The sequence below is a fragment of the Borostomias antarcticus genome (genome assembly GCF_949987555.1).
Source record: "Borostomias antarcticus genome assembly, chromosome: 4".
Taxonomy (NCBI): Eukaryota; Metazoa; Chordata; class Actinopteri; order Stomiiformes; family Stomiidae; genus Borostomias; species Borostomias antarcticus.
In genome coordinates, this window is record NC_140237.1 from 1576389 (window position 1) to 1590855 (window position 14467).

The 14467-nt window shown below is 47.0% G+C and overlaps 1 protein-coding gene across 1 annotated transcript in view; it reads right to left on the reverse strand.

The window, feature by feature from the left end:
• The window catches only part of LOC311308204 (uncharacterized protein), a gene marked incomplete at its 3' end in the record, with an annotated part of 205907 nt that overhangs the window by 23079 nt on the left and 168361 nt on the right, over positions 1-14467 (reverse strand). The window contains exons 15-17 of the mRNA XM_084437142.1: positions 12555-12683; positions 11283-11411; positions 10787-10915 (exon numbers count right to left, since the gene is read on the reverse strand). Coding sequence (XP_084293268.1) covers positions 10787-10915; positions 11283-11411; positions 12555-12683 — 387 coding nt within the window. The remainder of the gene's footprint in view (positions 1-10786; positions 10916-11282; positions 11412-12554; positions 12684-14467) is intronic.

The following is a 14467-nucleotide window of genomic DNA, read 5'->3' on the forward strand; positions in this document are numbered from 1 at the left end:
GGTATTTAGTCCTACCGAGGGTAGGAAGAGCATGGTTGATGTTTCGTTTCAAGAACGATACCAACTAGCTTAAGCCTCATTGTTGATGTTTCGTTTCAAGAACGATACCAACTAGCTTAAGCCCCGTTGTTGATGTTCGTGTTAGCACGATTGCCAACTAGCTTCGAAGTGATTGTTGATGTTCGTTGAAGAACGATTACCAACGAGATAGTAGCTACAGGGAGTGATTGGTGTTTCCAATCCGCGTTTCTTGGAGAAACGTTTTCCCATTTGTTCCTGGGTGACTTGGTAAACCTAACGAGCGTTAGTTTTCACCAAGTGGCTGTACATATTTGGTAGGATCTAGACATCATGGTTTAGCCTGGACCAAATTGCTAGTGCAGCCGAGAATGATTGTTGTAAACGTGGGCCTTTTGTTTCATGTTTGTGTGTTAAGTCGTATATTAGTCGTTTTTGGTCGTCGTTTGGTCGTCCTTTGTTTGCGTTCCCGTGTGTCTGCTACGTTCTCTCTTGCATGTGCACGGGGGGTTGGTCGTCTTATGTGTTCACTGTTTGAGCCTCGGCTCTTGATTATTGTTTGTTATGCGCGCCATGGATCCAGGTAAAGTATTGTTTTGTACACTTTAAGACTGTTAAAATTCTGCTAGATTCCCAGTAGGCTAGCTAACTGGTTGCCTAGGAGACGCAGGAAAACTCTCGCGGTGTTCTGCCATTGAGCCAGAAGAGAACAAAGCACTTCGCTGACTAGGTGAGTACTAAGCGAATTTAATGTGTCTTAATGTGTGTTTCTTTCGAAATTGTATTCTTTCCCGCCGTGAGTTAACCATAAGGTTTCCTTTCATTGCTGTTTTGGGGTTTTAGGCTGCGTCGTGATTTATTAGGGATTTGTTTCTTTAAATTTCCCCGCGCTGCCAAAGACAACTTCCGGGTCATACATGCAACATTTTGGGAGCACCACTAGGTGTCAATGTAACCCCGGCTAATAACATAGGGCTAGAGGAGGTCACAGGATTCTACTGCTAGCCTGAGAAGATTGTTGCGCTGAAGCATTACTCTGCGAGCGTTTGTTGGCAGAATTTCGTTATGTGCTAAAGCATTTTCGATTTCTTACATCCACATCTGACATTTTAGTGTTAAATTCTAAGATTCGGGCTCAGCTAGAGGGTTAAGGGAAAAGACTGTTAATTCTCTAGACTGGTCTGTTTTTAAGATTTGGGAGAGTAGAACGAGAGAGTTTTTTTTTTAGGTCAGGAAGGAAAGATAAGGAGATTCAGCAAACAGTCTCTCCACCATTTCCCCAGCAGAATAACTCTGATTTAAAATTAGATTCCCCCCTCGACTTGTTGCGCCATTAGCCACGCCCTTTCTCTCTACGGGTTAAGCGCGCCCCTTTCTACGAGGTATTTGTCCGAACAGGGCCGGAAGGAAGAGCCTCCGATTTTGGGGTCGAGCGCCACCTGCTGGAGTTCCCTTGAACAACCCATAAGGGAGATTTTAACTAGCCAAGATAGAGATTTTTTTTTTTAAGATAATGGTGGCAGGATGAAATAGATGTAGAGCCTTTGAGTCTTAAGTTGCTGTTAATGTTTCTGAGCAGATCTTTTAGGTAATAGTGGAGAACTCAAAAGTCTGACAGGGTTTTGAATAGGGGTTTTGATTCAGGAGTTTTGTTTCAATAGTCAATGAATGGCCATAAGCTGTTCGGTTTATGCATTTCTACTGTATGAATTTCATTCATATAATGATGTGTTTTTTGAGGAGTTGGCATTAGGCCTTCTCCTCTGCTATTGAACCCAGTCTGTGTTTTGAGTCTTAATTTTCAGGTGCTATGGACCCTGGGCGGCAGGTCTTTGAGGAGCCTGGATCATGCCTTCCTGGGGACATTAGAACCTGCTGTTGGTCTGTTTAACTGTTGTTTGTTTTGTCTCTCTTTCTGATATGTAGCTTAAGACATAAGGTTTGTGCATAATAGTGGGGGGAATAGATAAGGGTTGCTAGTGTCTTAATCTGAATGCAGCATCTCATAACCCAATTATATTTTTTAAATGGTTATGTTAAATATCTCATGTTTATAGTTTGAGGCACATTCATCGGGCCTGAGTGTTTTTTCTGAGTGGTTTTTTACAGACAACTGTCGTTCCGGGAGTGATGGGTGAATGCCGAACCAGGAGACGGGCACGTACACCGGAGGTTACTGGCCTGTTTCCCTACAGATGGGCGATCTGGGGTTCGTGAGATGCAGACCAACGCCATGTCACCAACTCACTGTGAGCGACAGATAAGTATGAAACAGGAGCAGTGCCCAAATACTCTGTCCTCAAATGCAGAAGAGGGAGGTTTTAGATATACAAATTTTAGCTATACAAATGAAGCTTTGATGGAGTTTTTTTTTGATTAGTTAATTGTAAATGAAGCCAGTTCATTTTAGTGTCATTTTCTTTGCCCCATCTCTATTTTTATCCTGACTTCAGGAAATTTTTGCTTTCACCCTTAGGGGGTGTTGTTTTGTTGAGACGAGAATATGGTGGGTCTAGCCCGGGATTGCGCCCTGAATGGGAGGTCCGAAAGACTTAAGCGTATTTTATTTTCATAAAATCGCGAGAGAATTTCTAGAGCCAAATCCAATTGCCTTGATCATGACTGGGGACTGGGCGTGTTGAAGTCATTCTAACACTGCCCCTGATGTCACTGTAGGGTACTGCAGACTGGCTCTAAATGACACTTGAACAGTCACCCTGTTTAAGTTTCCTGACTGAATAACAACATTTTTTCCCCAAAGCAGGAGCTTGCGCTTAACCATATTTCTGAGTATCTCCTACAGACTGCTGATAACCGTTCCTGACCAAAGAAGGGAACAGGGAGACCAGACCAGAGGACTCTCCTTTTGCTCTTCTGTTTTGTCTCTGTTTGTCTCTCTCATCTGTGGATCCACAGATGGAGCACTTCATCAGCCTGTACTGGGGGAGCGGGAGCGCCGAGGTGAGCCCTCCAGCAGCACGACCCGGGCCGACCCTACGTGGAGCAGTACAGGGATGGACCGGGTTCAGTTCAAGAGCCTAGTGAGGACCGCCATTTCCTGAGGCTAAGGAGGGGTTCCTGCATCACATCTCTCCTGGGGATTGGATCCTGGTCCACGACCACAGACGAAGGAGCTGGAACTCGCCGAGGTGGCTCGGGCCGTACCAGGTTCTACTCATCACGCAGACAGCGATCTGAGAGGACTTCGTGGACCCATGCAAGCCATTGCCGACGGGTCCAAGCAGCAGAGGACGGTCCACCAAGGGATCGCAAACACCAGGAGATCAGAATGCAGCTGAACCAGAGGGCTCAGAGGCCAAAACCATGGGCCATCACACTGTCCTCTCCTCTGACGAGGAATCGGAGGAAAAATGACCTTGCTGGTCACCTCCTCACAAGATGCACCACACACGCACACACACCTGCACACACTAACATTGAACATAACTGATTTCAAGCAACGCGACATCGAAGTTGCGATCTAGAAGAGAAGACGCCTTGCATTCCCCAGATGACATTCTCCTCTGATGAGCAATCGGACTGCACCTCTGATCGCACACACTGGAACCTACATTAAACATTCAGCGACGCACACATGGAATCTATGTTCCATAGGACATCACATGCAATTATTCACAAGAGTGAATGAACTTTGAAATAATCTGGAAAATATCATATTTGTTTACAAGAGTTGCAATGGTTGAAACATGAGTTGATAAATAAGTTTGGGTTTTTCCTCTAAATTGACCAAGAGGTTTTTTGCCCCTCTTACACTGGTAACCATTTTATCTTTTTTTTGCCTTGTTAAATCAAGTTTGTTTTTTGGTGAATGGTTGTCCACTCTTAGACTATAAATAGTATATAATCATGTCATTTTTTTTTTTATCTTGTTTCCTGTCAAATTTCTGAAGCAAGGGGTTTTGGTGTGTGATTTTGCACGTTGAGAGAAAATAATTTAAAAAAAAAAAAGAAAAAAAAAAAGAGATTTTTTTTTTTTTTTTTTTTTGCTCCACCTAGTGGAGAGATTATTTCCTTTCCACATGTATAGCATAGCTGACTGTTTACACTGTGTTTGGATTTTATATTTTATTTTTGTGTGCCTGTTCAGGCACAAATGAGGGATTGTCCAGGAATTTACATCCAAACACCTTAAACCTTTGTCCTGGTAATTATCACCTCCCCCCCAAGTCCCCTGCAAACCCCAAACACCTTAAACCTTTGTCCTGGTAATTATCACCTCCCCCCCAAGTCCCCTGCAAACCCCAGTTTCAGTCTAATGTAAAACACCAACTCTCCCCCCTTTGTAATTGTAAACACACTCTGCATAGCTCTTCCTCATCTCTTTGTTTAAGTCAGAAGGGCCCCACCTTAGTCTTCCTCGTCCTGATTCAGACCTTTGTTTTCTTTGTTTTCTCATGTCACATGTCTTTACTCTTGGCCACGCCTGCCATTCATGTACAATGCAGTAGCCAATCACATCCTGGAAACACTGTACCTTTGTTTGGACTGTACATAAGCCACAGCTAGAAGAGGCTGACTTCACTTCTCTGACTTAACCACCCTTGCTGTGTTTTGCAGGAAGTCCTTGCGCAAGTATTGTGTTTCACAATAAATCAGATTTAACCTTTTGAACGAATCTTGGTAAATCCTTTAAAATCCACTACAAGCAACACAGTGACACCTGTTATATAGACAAGTGTCTCAACTTGCATTTAAACGATAATGTAACCTTCAAGCATTCAAAGTAAACTGCAGACACTTTCAGGTGGATGAAAATAAAGTGTCTGCACATTAAATTGATTGACTTCACAGAAAACTATAACTCACCTATAGACTATACATTTAACATGTCATTGGCTGTATAACTCCCATCTCAAATGTACATCTTGTAAACTACTGTCTGCAGACTCTGAACCAGCCCACTCCTCCCTCCACTACTGCTCTGATTGGCAGTTAATGAATGTGAATGGGAAGTCTTCACAAAACTAGCAACGTTTTGGAAATTGGAGAGGAAAGATGTCAAGCAGAAAGAAGAAACTACAGGTGGTGCTACAGTAACCAATTCAAAAAGCCAGTAGGAGAGCACAGCACATGAGAGGTGGTGGTGGGAGGTGGGAGGAAAGGTAGAGTGGGAGTGGGGGGGGGGGGGACGTGGAAGGGGGGGAGCAGTTGAGGGGGGGGTTGGAAAGAGAAAGAGATGGCCAGCCCACCATATGATGAAGAACAGTGCTGAGTGTCATATCTATCACCTGTAATAAATCTTAGGGCAGAGTGGTAGATATAGTGTAGTATATTTTTTATCCTGTATTACATCAATACATCTGTATTACTCTCATGTAGTTATAATTTTATTAGAATAATGAATAAACTTAACTTTAGTTGAAACTGTGTTAATATAAGGAGTTTAACAGATCTCCTTTGTCTCTGAGTCAGAATTCCTTGAGTCTCAGTCCCTGAGTCAATAAGACAGCAAATGGTTGCTTCTGAAGTGAGTATAGCCTACAGTTTGTAACATTATCCTAGGAGGACACAGGAGGAAGCTCCTAGGGTCCAGGGGGGAGAGCTCAGCTGATGCAAAGACCATTCAACAACATCAGTTGACTGTTTTGGGACCATATATGTGTTAATGAACATTCCTTGTATGCAAATTTGTTTGTCATGTGATTCCTGGCTTGAAGCCAGGATATAAGCTCGGCACCTCGATGAGAACGTCAGTATTGCCTAGAGATTCGGCCTGTGTTAGGCATGCTCAATAAATTGCTGATTCGAAGTTTTTGGCCTCCTTGAAGTTCTGTTCTACACAAAGATTATGCTTTTGAAATACACAGCAAGAGTCCAAGTGTTTCAAGTTTGTCACGGAAGCCTGTCTATAGATAGTGCCACCATAGTTTAATACTGATAGAAAAACAGCTTGAATTATTTTCCTGCTGAACATAGGGAAGCTAGAACGGTTTCTGTACAAGAAACCAATTAGAGGCTAGATTATCTACATGGTAGGGCAGTGGCTAGTTCCAGTGCGAACTAGAATGGAGAAGTAAGACGCCTCCTTCCCTCCACTAGTCTGGGGGTCTACCTTGGGCAAGTGGTAGTACCCCCTAGCGCCCCTACCTGGGGTTACAGGAAAAAACCCTGATGACAGAACACCAAAAAGGAAGAGAGACCCGGCCCGGAGGAAGCCCGGGGCCCTCGTCTGGAGCCAGGCCCAGACGGAGGGCCCGTCTGCGAGCGCCTGGTGGCCGGGCTTACCACGGAGCCCGGCCGGTCCCAGCCTGAAAAAGCAATGTGGAGACACCATCTCTTCCGTCCCGTGGACCCACCACCCGTGGGAGGAACTGTCGGGGTCGGGTGCGCTGCCAACTAGGTGGCAGTGAAAGCGGTGGGCACCGACGGACCGGACCCGAGCGGCAGAGGCTGGCTCTGTGGACATGGAACGTGACCTCGCTGGGGGGGAAGGAGCCGGAGCTTGTGAGGGAGGTGGAGCGATACCAATTACACCTGGTGGGGCTAACCTGCACGCACAGCACCGGCACCGGAACCAAACTCCTGGATAGGGGTTGGACCCTGTTCTTCTCCGGAGTTGCTCACGGTATGAGGTGTAAGGCAGGTTTGGCTATACTAGCTAGCCCCCAGCTGAGCGCCTCTGTGCTGGAGTTCACCCCGGTGGACGAGAGGGTCGCCTCCCTGCACCTTAGGACTCTGACTGTGGTTTGTGCTTATGCACCGAACAGCAGTTCAGAGTACTCAGCCTTCCTGCAGACCCTGAGTGGAGTCCTATTTGGGGCTCCTGCAGGGGACTCTACTGTCCTATTGGGGGACTTCAATGCACACATGGGCAATGATGGAGAAACTTGGAGGGGCGTGATTGAGAGGCATGGCCACCCCGATTTGAACCCGAGTGGTGTTTTGTTGTTGGACTTCTGTGCTAGTCACAGTTTGTCCATAACAAACACCATGTTCAAACACAAGGATGCCCACAAGTACACCTGGCATCAGAACACCTTAGGCCGAAGGTCGATGATAGATTTTGTTATCGTATCAGCCGATCTGAGGCCATGTGTTTTGGACACTGGAGTAAAGAGAGGGGCAGAGCTGTCCACTGATCATCATCTGGTGGTGAGCTGGTTTCGATGGCGAGGGAAACCTCTGGACAGACCTGGAAAACCCAAGCGTGTAGTGAGAGTGAACTGGGAACGTCTGGAGGAAGAGCCTGTCCGGAGAGATTTCAATTGCCACCTCCAGCGGAGCGTCTCTGGCATCCCTGTGGAGGTTGGGGACATCGAGCATGAGTAATCGGTGTTCAAAGCCTCCATTGCTGAAGCTGCGGCTGGGAGCTGCGGCCTGAGGGCCATAGGTACCTCAAGGGGCGGTAACCCTAGGACACCGTGGTGGACAGCGGTGGTCAGGGAAGCCGTCCGACTGAAGAAGGAGGCCTTCCGGGATATGTTAGACTGGGGGACTCCAGAAGCAGTTGCAAGGTAACGGCTGGCCCGGAGGGCTGCGGCTTCGGCCGTGACCAAGGCAAAGCAGCGGGTGTGGGAGGAGTTCGGAGAAACCATGGAGAAGGACTTTCGGTCGGCACCAAAGTGTTTCTGAAATGCTGAAGGCGCTGGGTGTTGAGGGGCTGTCTTGGTTGACATTCCTCTTTAACATTGCGTGGAAGTCCGGGTCAGTGCCAAAGGAGTGGCAGACTGGGGTGGTGGTCCCAATATTTAAAAAAGGGGACCAGAGGGTGTGTGCCAATTATAGAGACATCACATTACTCAGCCTCCCAGGGAAAGTGTACTCCAAGGTGCTGGAAAGGAGGGTCCGGCCGATAGTCAAACCTCAGATCGAAGAGGAACAATGCGGACTTCGTCCTGGTCGTGGAACCACCGACCAGCTCTTCACTCTCGCAAGGATCTTGGAGGGGGCTTGGGAGTTCAACCTGTCTACATGTGTTTTGTGGACTTGGAGAAGGCTTACGACCGGGTCCCTCGAGAGGTCTTTTGGAGGGTGATACGGGAGTATGGGGTGAGGGGATCCCTACTTAGGGCCAGCCAATCCCTGTACACCCAGAGCGAGAGCTGTGTCCGTGTCCTCGGCAGTAAGTCGTCTTCCTTTCCGGTGGGGGTTGGCCTCCATCAGGGCTGCACTTTGTCACCAATCCTGTTTGTGATTTTCATGGACAGGATATCGAGGCGTAGCCGCGCGGAGGTGGGGTTGCAGTTCGATGAGCTGGGGATCACGTCACTGCTATTTGCAGATGATGTGGTCCTGATGGCATCATCTGCCTGCGACCTCCAGCACTCTCTGGATAGGTTCGCAACTGAGTGTGAAGCGGCTGGGATGAGAATCAGCACTTCTAAGTCTGAGGCCATGGTTCTCAGCAGGAAACCGGTTGTCTGTCCGCTTCGAGTAGGAAATGAGTCCTTACCCCCAAGTGAAGGAGTTAAAGTATCTGGGGGTCTTGTTCACGAGTGAGGGAACCATGGAGAGGGAGCTTCGCCGGAGAATCGGAGCAGCTGGTGCGGTTCTGCAGTCGCTTTATTGACTTGATTTTTTTTTATGAAGATGGATGGATAGATGGATGAAGATGGATTATCTACATGAAACTTGAAAGAGTTTATCATCCAACCACAAACCAAGATATTTGCGTATTGAGAGACGTGACTTTAAAAAACCCTAACCCTAATCAATAATCCTGACTATAGAGAACAACATAAACTTAGATTTGCTAGGATCAAGGACTAGTTTAAGATTGAGAGCTTCTTGTAGTACATTAAAAGCAAGCTGCAGGTTAACAATGGCTCCCTGAACAGTATCCGCAATACAGTAGACAACTGTATCATCAGCATATAAATGAACATGACAGCCAGCTAGTGTAGAGACAACATCATTAATATAGATGGTGAAAAGGACAGGACCCAACACTGATCCTTGGGGCACACCTTTAGCTAGAGACAGGAAATGAGATTGAATGTTACCCGATTTCACACACTGACACCTTCAAGACAGATAATCCTGAAACCAGTCACAAGCACCTCTATCCAAACCAATACTAGATAGTCTATTTAAAAGCAGCTGGTGATCGACTGTATCAAATGCTTTTGAAAGCTCTACAAAGAGGGCAGTACAGTGTTTCCCGTTGTCTAATGCTGAGATTATGTCATTAATGACGAGTGACAGCTGAAATCGTACTATGATTAGCTCTAAATCCAGATTGGTGAAGACTGAAAACTGAGTGACTTGAAAGAAAGGATTTTAATTGGTTATTTACCAAGGTCTCCAGAACTTTGGCTGAAAGGAGAAATGAGAGACATGCTCCGAGGTGGGAATACAACCAGAGTCAGCATCCAGGGGGAGCCAGCCCAGTATACAACCTATCAAATAAGCACCCTGCCTCAGAGAAGTTCTTATTAAAAGCAAGGCAAATTTCACTTGGATCAGAGATCATACAATCATCCATATTAATACACAATGGCAGTGAGCTAGAGGATTTGTTTTTAGTTAGGGTCACTGTACCCCAGAATGTATCTGGGTTTGAATAGGACTTAGAGACTAAATCCAAGAAGTAGTCAGATTCAGCTTTCCTTACAGCTGTTGTACATTTATTTCTGAGTTGTCTAAAAGAAAGCCAGTCTTGGGTATCTCCTGTGTGTCTGGCACAGGACCAGGCACAATTCATATCATTAAACAAGTTAGACAGCTCACTAGAGAACCATGGTGCAAGTCTATCTTTATTCTAGTCCACTTAAAAGGGATGTTTATCTACAAAGTAATTGAATGTTTTTACAAAAGAGTCAAGGGCAACTTGCATGTCATTATACTCAACCGAGGATAGACTATTACAGTCAGTGATGTCATCTAAGAAGGATTGGGCATTGAAAGATCTAGATTTCTCCTCAAAACAATGTGTGGCCTTGTTTTCACCAGCTTTGTAGATCTAACAGCCGTAGGATAGTGGTCACTTATACCCAAATCAAAAACACCGCAGGCAGACATCTGTTGGAAAAGGGTGGATTTAACATATTTTTGGGGATTCAGCCTAGTGGGCTCAGTAACCAACTGAGAAAGGCCGAGATTACCGCTGACTCCCCTCAGCTACCCAGAAGCAACACTCCCCCAGTCCAGATTACCGCTGACTTCCCTCAGGTACCCAGAAGCAACACTCCCCCAGTCCAGATTACCACTGACTCCCCTCAGGTACCCAGAAGCAACACTCCCCCAGTCCAGATTACCACTGACTTCCCTCAGGTACCCAGAAGCAACACTCCCCCAGTCCAGATTACCACTGACTTCCCTCAGGTACCCAGAAGCAACACTCCCCCAGTCCAGATTACCACTGACTTCCCTCAGGTACCCAGAAGCAACACTCCGCCAGTCCAGGTTAAAATCACCCAAGACACTCATCTCAGAATTTGAATACAAGGAGAGTATCAGTGATTCTGTCAGTAGCAGTGACCTCAACCTTGGGAGGCCTGTAGACACCAATCACAAATAATGAGTTGCGACTCACGAGGACCCATTTCAACCTTCAGTACAAGCAGTTCGAAACACCTTGCGATAGTAATGGCATTCACAACAGAAACAGACAGGCAAGATTTTACATAAATAGCAACCCCTCTCTTTCTCTCTCTCTCTCTCTCTCTCACACACACACACAAACTAACAATACACACACACAAGCACAAATACACTCACTCACTCACTCACTCACTCACTCACTCACTCACTCACTCACTCACTCACTCACTCACTCACTCACTCACTCACTCACTCACTCACTCACTCAGATCACAGATGTCCCCTATGAAGCCAGTCCTGCAGGAGCACTCTCCGTTCACGTGGTCACAATCGCCTCCATTCTGACAGCGGCACGCCTCCGCACACTCTCTGCCATAGAAACCTGTGGGACAGCCTGGAGGCAGACAGAGATAGACATGGATACACACACACACACACACACACACACACACGCACACGCACACGCACACACTCAATGAATATCTCAATTACAAGTGTCTACACGTAAGTGTAACATACATAATGACATTACACACATTGGCCACTAGATGGTGAAGTGTCTAAATTGTGATCTCCAAGATTGATTCTACCTTGGAGTGAAACCAGCCACTGAAGGTTATATGAGAGCCAGAGTATGTATGTATGTGAGAGTGTCAGTGTGTGTGCGAGTGGATGTCTACAGTAGTGTGTGTGTGTGTATATATGTGTGTGTATATATGTGTGTGTATGTGTGTGTGTGTGTGTGTGTGTGCTAGGCTCACGCTGAGTGCAGTAGAGTCCGGTCCAGCCAGAGCTGCAGCTACACTCCCCATCCATGGCGCTGCACTGAGCTCCGTTGTGACAGTTACATGTGTGGATGCAGTCAGGACCCCACGAGCCCTGGGGACACACTGAGGACACACACACACACACACACACACACACACACACACACACACACACACACACACACACACACACACACACACACACACACACACATCAATAACAGATGACACCAATAACAGATGCAGACTTCATTAGGGGTTGATTATGTTTGGACCATGTTAAAGCATTGGTGTATAACATGGGTTCCCAAACTCCATCACTGTGGGCCCCCCCTCTGAAAACAGTGACACTCCCGCGCCCCCCCAACCCCCCAGTGTGGGCCCCCCCTCTGAAAACAGTGACACAACATGGGTTCCCAACCTCCATCAATGTGGGCCTCCCCTCTGAAAACAGTGACACAATAACATGGGTTCCCAAACTCCATCAACGTGGGCCTCCCCTCTGAAAACAGTGACACAATAACATGGGTTCCCAAACCCCATCACTGTGGGCCTACCCTCTGAAAACAGTGACACAATAACATGGGTTCCCAAACTCCATCAATGTGGGCCTCCCCTCTGAAAACAGGGACACACCCGCGCCCCCCCAACCCCCCAATGTGGGCCTCCCCTCTGAAAACAGTGACACACCCGCGCCCCCCCAACCCCCCAATGTGGGCCTCCCCTCTGAAAACAGTGACACACCCGCGCCCTCCAACCCCCCAAATGTGTCCATTTTGCAAGGCAGCGTTAGCTCGCCCATAACGCTACACAGCTAAATTAGCTCAGTGGCACCTGTTGCTAGTTAACGTTATGACGTTTTCGCACAATACATTCATGCCTGCGGGGGGAGGCTCTCTCTGCACTATCCACACATTTAGTATAATATTATAGTATCTCTCCCATTATTTATTTAAATCTTCTGACCTTTAAAATCACGTTTCATTCATAAAAACCATAGACTTAAAAAAAAAAGTTTTTCCTTCTTTTTTTTCTAACCCTCCGCGCCTCCCCTGAATTTCTTTGGGGCCCCCCAGGGGAGGCCCGCCTCACAGTTTGGGAATGCCTGGTGTATAAGATCAGTCATCTGTATGTACATCATTCTGGTGGACTACTCTGGAACCGAAACACAAAACTAGTTAAAGAGAGGGGTAGAGAGAGGTAGAGGGAGGGAAGGAGGGAGGGTAAGTGAGAGAGAGAGAGGGAGGGAGAGATTGAAGTTCCTACCCTTGGAGCAGTCTTCTCCGATCCAGCCAGGGTGACATTGGCAGGAGCCGTCGATGGGGTTACAGGTGCTGTTGTTAGAGCACTGACACACCTCAGCGCAGGCCTTCCCATACCTGCCCCTGGGACACACTGGGAGAACACACACACAGACAATTTCTGAGCGTAGCGTATTCGGCCAGTGCTAGTACCTCCAACCTCCGTTTTTTCCGTGTCATACAGCTGGTGTATTTTTGTAACTACAGTGCCTCTTGAAGGCGGCTTGTAAGTTGCATCGTAGGGAGCCATTTGAAATGCCTCCATTAACGGACACCACGGACAGCACAGACAGGTAGTGGACGACCAGCCCCGTGCTCAACTTCAGCACCACGGACAGCGTGGGCATCTACAGGCCATTCATGATCCCCATGGCAACGGTGCTCCCCAGCCGCAGCCGATCAGTGGCTGGGTGCGGGGGGGGGGGGGCAAGCATCTCTTGTGGCCTGCAGATTTGACCGCGACCCCGGCCATCCAGGACCACACCCTGCCCGACCGAGGAGGCGGAGCCACCGAGTCAGCTCGGCTCACCTTTTTTGTGTGTTGGCTGTAAGCCGACACACCAAGAAGAGGGAATCCTTTTTGTCGCTCCCTTCCTCCCTTCCTCCGTCCCTGTTGGCGTTGAGGACCTGCAGTTCTATGTTGCTACCACAAGAGGCAGTGGTCCCAGAACATCAAAATCAAAAGACTCCACAGATTTCCCAGGTCAGCGGTGGCTGAGTGGATAGTGCGCTGCGAAGGTTGTGAGTTCAATCCTTGGTGTGGACATACCAAGGTATCAAGATATATTTTGTCACTGGATGTTATAGAAGTTATTTAACGAGCGTGGGTCATATTTGTTAATTATAGACCCTTTTACAGCCTAGTCAGCACAAGTATGCACGCGCATTCTTGAAACAGTAGCAGAGGAAGACTGCGTTTGCGGTGCCCATTTTATATCAGATTTTATATCAGGTATATCATATTTGGTATATCATACCTGGTTTCACTGGAATGTCTGGTTGAAATGTAGCCCTTCTCAGTCCCGTTGTCGCATTCCGCTCGCTCATGCCAGACAACAGTCCTTTGCTGGTCCATTTACTTTGCCGTCAAAATAAATTGGTGTCGGCCTAGTTAGGAGAGGCGCTCATATTTACAAGTGTCAGATAAACATGAAACTTCACTTACCTAAGAAAAAGTGTCTATTTTAACAAATGCTGGGTTTTGAAGCCTCGGCGCTACCAATAAATAATTTATTTAGACGCGTTCTGACCGAGTGAAATTATTTTTCCGAGGTAGTCTTCTTCTGTGAACCTTGGTGTGACCTTGGTGTGATCTACATGTTAAGTCGTTAACTCGCACCTGCTTTTTCCATCTGAGGAATATCTCAAAACTTCGGTCCATTGTTGCTCATGGTGAGCTGGAAATGTCTGTCCATGCTTTTATATCCTCCAGGTTGGACTATTGTAACTCTTTGTTCACCTGTTTAAACAAAGCATCTGTGGACCAGCTGCAACTGGTCCAGAATGCCGCGGCCAGGCTGCTCACCAGGGCCAAGAAATCATGCCACATCACCCCCATCCTGGCCTCCCTGCACTGGCTCCCTGGGCACCTCAGGAGCTGATGTCACTTTGTAGGCTGAAAAGTTAGCATTGCCACCATTGTGGGGTGTAGTCCAAAATCCCTTTATGGGAAAAATGAATGGGATTTCAAAATGCTGAAAATATGGTCTGTGTTTAACAGAGACTCCCAGAATAGATTACATTTTGTTCTCAAAGTTGTAGAAGCTAGCCCAACTTCTAATATTCCCACTATTTCTTTATTAGGTGGGCTAGCTTGTAGAAGCTAGCCCAACTTGTAATATTCCCAATATTTCTTTATTAGGTGGGCTAGCTTGCAGA